Genomic DNA, 9,469 nt, shown 5'->3' on the forward strand with positions numbered 1-9,469 from the left:
TTTCTTTCTTCTTTTTTTTTTTCACAGTAACACTGCCATAATCAACCCAGTTTTGTAGAAAATCTCAACAGCTGATATTGCAAATCTTCCAGATTCTTCTTTGAGGTAGTTTGGTTATTCTAGGGCCTTTATTTCCCTACTCCTTATTTTCTTTCTCCCTCCTTTCACTACCTCCACTAACAAGTTTGCAAAGATAGGTTCACATCAGTGTCACAAATCTTAGTTTCGCCTAATTTCACATCTTGATTCTGCTGTTTATTAGCATAGTAAGCAATGGGAAGTTAATGAACTTATCAAAACCTCTCTCTTCCATAAACCAGATACCAGCAGAACTTGTGTTATGGAACTGTGGGGGAGAACTAAATGAGATAATATTGCAAATAATGACAGCAACAATGTCTGTTGCTGTACCTATGATGATTATTGTGGTGGTTTTTATTATTCTCAATTTTATCATCTTCTAATAGAATTTATATAGTGCATTTAATTCCTCTGAACCCATAATTTCAAGAAAGACACAGTGTTAGCTTCTACGTGGCACGTTAGCCCCTCAGACTTGTGGTGCAGGTCAGGAATGATACTGGAATTATTTATGGAGAGCTGAAAAAGGGGAAAGAATCAAAGTCCTTTAGAAAAACGTATTTCCTTTGTTTGGAAATCCTTTGTTAGGAAATATTTTTATTTTTAATTTTTGTAGATCTCAGTTTAATGTGGATGAATTGTCCAATGGGAAACAGCGACAACTTTTGAAAATCATGCCATTGTCAGCCTACAGAAGAATGTCTTCTCTCAATGTCACTGAATCCCACCCTTCTTCATTCCTATTGCTGGGGATTCCAGGGTTGGAAATTGCACAAATCTGGCTTGGATTTCCCTTCTGTGCTGTGTATCTGATCGCTCTTGTTGGAAATGTTATCATTCTGTTTGTTATCTGGACTGAACATAGCCTTCACCAACCCATGTTCTACTTTCTGGCCATGCTGTCAGTGATTGACCTAAGTCTCTCTACTACCACCATCCCCAAGATGCTGGGTATCTTCTGGTTCAACCTTCAGGAGCTGTGCTTTGGGTGCTGCGTTGCTCAAGTCTTTTTTGTACATTTTTTTACAGTCATGGAGAGCATTGTACTTCTTGCCATGGGTTTTGATCGCTATGTAGCTATTTGCAACCCCCTCAGGTACAGTCTGATCCTCACCAACAGAGTCATTGGTGTGATTGCTGTGGTGGTAGTTCTAAGAAGCTTATGCATGATTGCTCCCATCATTTTTCTCCTCCTGAGGCTGCCTTACTGTGGACATAGAATCATCCCTCATACCTATTGTGAGCACATGGGAGTGGCATGTCTAGCTTGTGCCAGCATTAATGCCAATGTCTACTATGGTCTTGGGAATATTTCTATCTTGTTTCTGGATGTGATTCTTATCATTATCTCTTATGCTAGGATCTTATATGCTGTCTTCCACCTCCCCTCCCAAGATGCCCGCCTAAAGGCTCTGAATACCTGTAGCTCCCATATTTGTGTCATCTTTGCCTTCTTTGGTCCAGCTCTCTTCTCCTTCCTCACTCACCGCTTTGGTCATGGCATCCCCCAGTATATCCATATCCTCCTGGCTAATCTCTATGTGGTCATACCCCCTGCCCTCAACCCAGTCATTTATGGCATCAGAACCAAGCAGATTCAGGAACGGGTACAGAGCCTCTTTGTTGAAAAAAGATAGAATGAGGGGTAATTCATTCAGGTTATGAAGGTAAAGAGTCTGAAAAGACCAAAATTTATGATAAAATTAATATAAATTTCTTTCACCAAAATTAATTGTGTGTGTGTGTGTATTCAGAAAAACATATTGTCTGTAATTGTTGGAGGCCTGTATGTGTCTGTGTGTCTGAATGTGTACTTGCAATGATATCCTCTATTGACCCCTGGCATAGAATATTACATACAAGAGTAAATTTCAAGGGGGAGAACTTTGATTCACTGAAATAACTTTCTGCTAAAACTGTATGGCGTTCTAGATCTCTTACAGGTGATAATAAGATTTCTTTAATAGAGGTGTTCAACTAGAGATCACATACTCAATGTCAGAATTGAGTGAAATGCAAAATGTTTCTATAAGTAATAAAATACTGCCTAAAAATAAGTAGTATAATTTTTACTAAAGCCTTTGCAAGAAAAAGGTGGAAATTAGACTAGATCTTTTGTTTTTTTCCGCCTTTCTGTGCTCTCAAATTCCTGATTCTGTGAAGCTCCTTATAAGACTAATCCCTATAGCATACACCCTCATTCTTGAACTGGCAAATTTAATACTGTGTCATCTGGATAGCCCTTCGTGGAGTTAAAAAATGCTTACTGAACAAATAAAATTTTAAAAGGGAATATTTTTCAACAACTAATAAAGCAGTTTGGTTTAAAACACAGACAATAAAAAGAGATAATTTTACCTAACAATTGGAGTCATATTTTGGAACGATTAAAAGCTGCATTCAGTGGTCTGATGCTTATTGTATAGAAAATTGAAGATCAGTAGGGGAAGAAAGGGATAAAGAAAGGGGGGGTAATCAGAAGGGGGAATGAAGCATGAGAGACTATGGACTCTGAGAAACAAACTGAGGGCTTCAGAGGGGAGGGGGGTGGGGGAATGGGATAGGCTGGCGATGGGTAGTAAGGAGGGCACGTATTGCGTGGTGCACTGGGTGTTATACGCAACTAATGAATCATCGAACTTTACGTCAAAAACCAGGGATGTACTGTATGGTGACTAACATAATATAATAAAAAAAATCAAAAAAAAGAAAGAAAGAAAATTGAGTAGCACTGGAGTCTATGAAGTGGTGAGTAAAATTATTGTGTGGAATTTTTGAAAAGTCTTGTCTCACACTAGATTTAGAAAGGATAAGATATTGACAATTAGTGAAGCACAAAGGTAATTTTCAGATATCTTTATGACTCAAGAAGAACTAGAATTTAGATAGTGGTAATGCAAATAAAGACAAGGTATCTGGTGTGAAATAGGAGAGAGTCGTAGGGTATCCTTTAGCTATATAGTAGCAAGAGACAGCAAGGATGAATACTTATTTATCTGTTTTTAACAAGATAGCTTTTGTTGGGCACTGAAATATGTAAGAAGAAAAAAGAAAATTACTCGTGAACATCAAAAATGCAAATATAAGAAAGGGGATGGAAAAAGAAATTGAATTGTAAAGAACCTTAGAAAATTTGGTTTCTGAAGTGGATGAAATCAGTATAAAAAATGCATTCTTGGTTTTCAAAAATGGCAACAGGAAAGAAAGAATGGTAAATAAGATTAAAGTCAGTCAGATTTAACTTCAGAAGTTACAATACTAATCACCCAATTCACCACATTCCTGGTGATTTTGTTAATTTAATATACAAAACAAATGTTTTTGAAGTATATTATTAATGATGATTATTCAATCTCAGTGAGAAGAGTTAATATTGAGGTAACAGTAGAGGAGAAACAATAAGAACTAACATGTCCACAAGTTTTTATAATCATCCAATTAATTTCACATGTATGATTTAATTTCATATTCTTTATCCCTTAAAGTAATGAGGTACCAAATACCCCCTGACTTAGCCATGGAATCTCTCTGGTCACTTCCTAGTAGGAAACTAAATCATACATGGAATTTATGCAGCCTTAAAAGAAGGAAATCCTAATTCTACTCCTGAAACCAGTATGGCACTGTATATTAACTAAAATGTAAATTAAAATAAAAGAAATTAAAAAAAAAGAAGGCAGGGGCGCCTGGGTAGCACAGTCGTTAAAGCGTCTGCCTTCGGCTCTGGGCGTGATCCCGGCGTTCCGGGATCGAGTCCCACATCGGGCTCCTCTGCTGGGAGCCTGCTTCTTCCTCTCTCACTCCCCTGCTGTGTTCCCGCTCTCGCTGGCTGTCTCTCTGTCACATAAATAAATAAAATCTTAAAAAAAAAAAAAAAAAAAAAAAAGAAGGCAATCTTGCCATTGCAAGCACATGGATGAAGCTGAGGACATCATGCTAAAGTGAAATAAGCTAGTCATATAAAGATAAATGCTGCGTGGTTTCCGTTTTATATGGAATTAAAAAAAAAAAAAAAAAGCCAAACTCACAGTAACAGAAAGTAGAATGGTGGTTACCAGAGGTTGGGGCATGGGAGAAAAGAAGAGAGAAAAAAATTAAAACTAGAATGGTAGTTGGCGGGGGATAGGGTGAAGGGGTTATAGGGAGTTATTATTGAATGGATACAAAGTTTTAGTCTTTGCAAAATGAAAAATTCTGGAGATTAATGGTGGTTATGGATGTGCAACAATATAAATGTACATAATTCTACTGAACTGTACACTTAAAAATGGTTGAGACAGTAAATTTTATGTTATGTATATTCTACGACAATAAAAAATTGGGAAAATATTGGGACAGGCAGGAAACACATAACCCAAGGGGAAAAATGTGTATGTTATAATAGCAGTGATATAAAAATAAAACACATAGAGATGGTATCTGGATGCTTTATAAAGAAGGCCATCATTGAGGACATGGGAATTGGGGGAAAGTTGAAGGAAAGTAGAAATGAGCAGTAGTTATTTCCGAAGTAGGACTTTTGATCTAAGACAGTGTAATGTTTTGGAGAGTCATGAAGTAGAATTAAAGTGTGGTTGGGCATTCACTGAAGGATTTTGCCAACAATGGTGTATATACTTTATCATATAAAGCCCAGAGTATATAATGGAGAAGCAGAGGGCATAAAAAGAAATATTAAGTAGAAATTAGAGAGTCAGATTTTATTTGGAAACATAAATGTTGATACAGTGGGGAGGATGGATACCATGAGGGAATGATCAGAGAGAGGCTAGGAAGTAAGCTTTTCATTCACCAAAAAGAGAAACAATGCAAGGAGAACAGATCAAATCTAACCAGAATTCTTTTGGACCACAGACATTATCTTCACTTTCTTAACCACTCAAAATCATCTGAACTTAGAAGATAAAAAAACTGGTTTTCTAACATCTTCAATTGTCCCCCAGTCTTCCTGTCTGTACTCAGGAAAATCCTGAGCTAAGGCACACCTTGGAACTAGCAGGTTTACTCCATCATCATCCAGGGCGGGAGACTCTAAGGATAAACTAGACTTTGAGCTCTAGCTAGATTCTGTTTTCTCAGGAGAATGTAGAGTTTTTTTCACCTTCTGCCAAAAGAGATAAAACACATGAAAGCCCCTCTCCAAAGACTTTACCTTTTCACAATTAGTTATAGGTTGTAAGGAGACTCTTGGTGAGTTGGAAGAGAGTTGAATATTATCTACAGGTATAAACACTGTTAAAGATGTGGTTCATATATACAATGGAATATTATTCAGCCATCAGAAAGGATGAATATCTACCATTTGCATCAACATGGATGGAACTGGAGGGGATTATGCTAAGTGAAATAAGGCAAGCAGAGAAAGACAATTATCATATGGTTTCACTCATATGTGGAACATAAAGAATAGCATGGAGGACATCAAGAGAAGGAAGGGAAAAATGAACGGGGGCAAATCAGAGGGTGAGACAAACCATGAGAGACTCTGGACTCCAGGAAACAAGTTGAGGGTTATGGAAGGGAGAGGAGTGGGGAAATGGGGTAACTGGGTGATGGGTATTAAGGAGGGCACATGATGTGATGAGCACTGGGTGTTATATGCAACTAATGAATCATTGAACACTACATCAAAAACTAATGATGTACTATATGTTGGCTAACTGAACATTAATAATAATAATAGTAATAGTAATAGTAATAATAAAGTGTTGCTGCCGCAGAGTCTAATGTATCTATTTTAGGGGTCCCCATCTTTTGAAACCACAGTCATAACCCCAGCCTGCAGTAGGATTCATATATTTATATTAAACAAAGTAGAAGAGTGGCTAACAGCAGTTTCCCAAGAAGTCACACTTTGAAGACTTAATTGTGTCAAACTTAGTATTTTCATGGCTTCTGAAGGGAGCAGAATCAATATCATCCCCCATAGAGACTCCCCTTCAGGATATTTACCTTCCTAACAGCTCAGGAGACAAATCTCCCCTGAGCTAGGAGTTCTATCTGGTCTGGACAAAGAGTTAGATGGGCTTAATGACCCATGAGTCCCAGTTTATGCCCAGGGCACTCTGAAGGAAAAGCTCAGGGATTCTGGAACATGCCTAGACTTAGGGAGTTCCTCCTCATTATAAAGATTTTCTGCATGTGCCAGGATAGATTTGGGACCCGGAGGCTTGAAGGGGCTCCAATCACCATGTGTAAGCACCTGGGCTCATGCTGTGACCTTGCTCCAAGCAAGGGCTGGGAGAGGAAATATTAGAAAGGTAAGGATACACGGACAGGGGAGATGAGACACTACAGTGAGGAGGAGAAGAGGTAAGTGAGGATAGAAGGGGACAGTGGCCTCTCCTCTGCTCAGGAGTTATCCAAAGCCTCATTGTCCATTCTCTTCACAAAAGAACACAACAGAACACATGGGATTCGAACAGACATCAGAGGTTGAGCACAAAGATATGCCAATAGGTAATACGCAGAATTTCTCTCTCTTGTCTATGTCTCCCTATCTCTGTCTCTCTCTCACTCACATACATTCAGCTCACATAATATACTCCTCACAGCTAGAAAGCCACAAACAGTTTTACAGTAGCATAACCACATCTGCTATCACCAAAGAAATGAAGATTGCTCGGAGTAGCAAATTGTTGGTAGGGAAGCAGACGCGGCAACTAGGCTTGCTCTGGTTCATCTGGAGTAGAAAGAAGCTATCGTGTGCCACTGTCGTATGTTTGAGGTTAGATGTGGAGGGGTGACTGATGTCATATCCAAATAAAATGATGTAGGCATTATACATTTGGTCTGCATTATTATGTTATTTTTTCTCCCACATAATCCTGGTTTAGAGATTGTCAATTCTAATTTGGCCACCTCATGGACCCACTACTTTATGGTAACATATCCAAGCCTTTCTTATTGGAGCCCAATATATCTGCTAGCTCAGCCATATCCAGTGCAGCCCTCTAGTTTTCTGCCAAGTGGCCCATTCATGACAGTCCCTGAAAGATGGTACCCACTCCCATCAACTGCTTGATCCCACCCAGCTTGAGAAATCTGTAAGAATGACAGAGAAAACAGTTTGCTTTCAAACTGAACTGCATTGGATTATGTGTGCACCCATGGAGTTCTAGAAATAAGTCTAAATGTGAAGCACCGTGCTACTCATTCACTTTGGGATATTCTGTGTCATCCCCTCCTCCATACCTCGCTTCATTTCACCTTATGGCCACCATGAGTTATTTATAAATAATAAACTCTTTACAATCAAGTAAGTTATTTGCACTAACAGGTGACATCTTTAGGTGTTCAGAGTTAAAAGAAAAAATTGGGGGAAAGACTAATAATTTAAATAACTACCATTTATTGAATATATCCTAAGAGTTAGTCCTTTACATGCATTGTTCTTATTTGTGCTTAAAACAAATCACATTAGATAGAATTTATTCACCCAATGTCGCAGAAAATAAAACGGATTTAGAAAGTAGAGAAATTTGTCCAAGGATCTCCAATTACTAGATGGCATAGCAAGATTTCAAGACATGTCTGAATAAAATCCAAAGTCCATATAAATCATCTATAATATTCTAGTATTAGAAGCAAAGGAAAAAGAGCCAACAGGCTAAAAGAAAACTCACAACTTCAATAAATTGAGAGTTGGTGGGCACTAAAAGGGAAAGATCTCTATATCAACTGAGTTTTTAAAGTGGACTCTGGGTCTGGGCTTTTTGTCAATGTGCACATCTAGGAAACAATGAACTTATAGTCTTGCCCTCCAGGAATAATCCTTGAGCTTCCTGGCCCCACACCATCTGCCATTATTTGTGGCACACAGCTGCAGCAGAAAGAGGGCAAGCTTTCAGACCAAAATTATAAGAGGGTTGATGTCCTGTTGAATTTGAACTCTACTGTCAAAAGAGAGTCCCCCTGCCACTCGCCTGGAAAACTCCCCCTCAGCTAGCAAAGAGTCCTTATAAAACAGCCACCCTGAAGATGGGGCTGACTCCAGACTGTAAATCTTATGATGTGTCCTCCTAGCTACTTCCTCAGGCTCTTCTAAGCTCCAGCAACCATTGCCCTCTGATTTCTCAGCCTTGCACCTACCCCTCAACACTGGAGAACACTTTTCTCCCTATACATGAACAATTTTCTCTCCACCTTCTTTGGGGACCAGAAATGCTCCTCTTTCTCACAGAGAACAGGAGATTATTAACTTGCTTGCCTGGGTGTTACTACTCTGCAATAACTAGCCAGCAGAGTTATATGCAACCACATACAGAAAAAGAATTAGTTTTAATAACTAACACTCTCTCTCTCTCTTTCACACACACACACACACACACATAAACACACACACAAATCCTGATTCTATTCAACAGCTAAATTCAGAGAAACTGGGAACCATACCCTCCTATGGCAGTGTTAGGGATACTAAGATGAATATCCCCAGGTTCTCTGGCCCCAAGCAGCAGCATTTCTATTGGTAGAGAATAGGTAAATACGTTGTCATGTTATATTGGATGCAACAGAATTGTACAATATACTCACGACACAAAGTTAAAAGAAAACAATTTCCTTTATTCACTTCAGGGATCAAGAAAGAATCATTCACAATACCTTCATTTCGGTGTCATTGAAATCTGTTATTTGATCTATTCACACTTGAAGCTAGGCACAACTTCAAGACAAGGTGTAATTCTGTATGCTCATTATTCATGTTATACGTTGTAAGGAAGATGAATATAATTTAGCTGATAAGGAAAGGCAATTTATTAGAATAATATCAGGACAGAATAAACTGGAGTCTAGAGGTGCGGGATGGGAAAGCAAGCTGTTCCATAACATTAGAAAGTATCAAAAACAACAATGGTCTCAGAGTAGAGATAGAATGAGGAGAATTCAAAGACCATCTGATTAACCTCCCTTATGTCGTGTGACTGTATGAGATCCATGAGGCAAATCCCTACATTTATATTAGATCAAAAGACAGACAATGGTATAAGTCAGCCATTCTCATTTGGAGTTTGGATTCTTTAACAATTTGTATAGCAATTTCCCAAAAGTAAACAATGGACTATTTGGAAAAGAAATGGAAGAGAACACCAAAACAGGTAAGTACACACTATAATGTGAAACCTGTCTGTTCCTGCAAATATCTCACATTATGACAAAACTTAAAGGCACAGATATATCGCCTATGAAGAATCTCAGAACAATAATGTGTATTAAGAGAGTTACTTTACTCAATTACCCTCTGAAGAAACTCTAATGTTTGTAATCAACCACTCGTGCCATTACTTCTAGCATAGTGATCAAACTTCATTTCATTTTCTAGGACCTCGATAAGAAAAGACCATAAAGAGAGTAAGATCCCTACACCATAACAGGAATTCAATGACAC

At 38.3% G+C, this 9,469-nt stretch overlaps 1 protein-coding gene across 1 annotated transcript; it reads left to right on the forward strand.

Annotated features, from left to right (window-relative positions):
• On the forward strand, positions 1-3,967 carry LOC113248257 (olfactory receptor 52E8-like). The gene has a single exon (XM_057316910.1). The coding sequence runs from the start codon at positions 756-758 to the stop codon at positions 1,716-1,718; it is 963 nt and encodes a 320-aa protein (XP_057172893.1). The 5' UTR covers positions 1-755; the 3' UTR covers positions 1,719-3,967.
• The last annotated feature ends 5,502 nt before the right edge of the window (positions 3,968-9,469 follow it).

Source organism: Ursus arctos, unplaced genomic scaffold, assembly GCF_023065955.2.
Source record: "Ursus arctos isolate Adak ecotype North America unplaced genomic scaffold, UrsArc2.0 scaffold_22, whole genome shotgun sequence".
NCBI classification, from domain to species: Eukaryota; Metazoa; Chordata; class Mammalia; order Carnivora; family Ursidae; genus Ursus; species Ursus arctos.

Excerpts from the sequence above, each read along its gene's own strand:
- LOC113248257 (XM_057316910.1), top strand. The coding sequence starts at position 756 with ATGCCATTGTCAGCCTACAGAAGAATGTCTTCTCTCAATGTCACTGAA.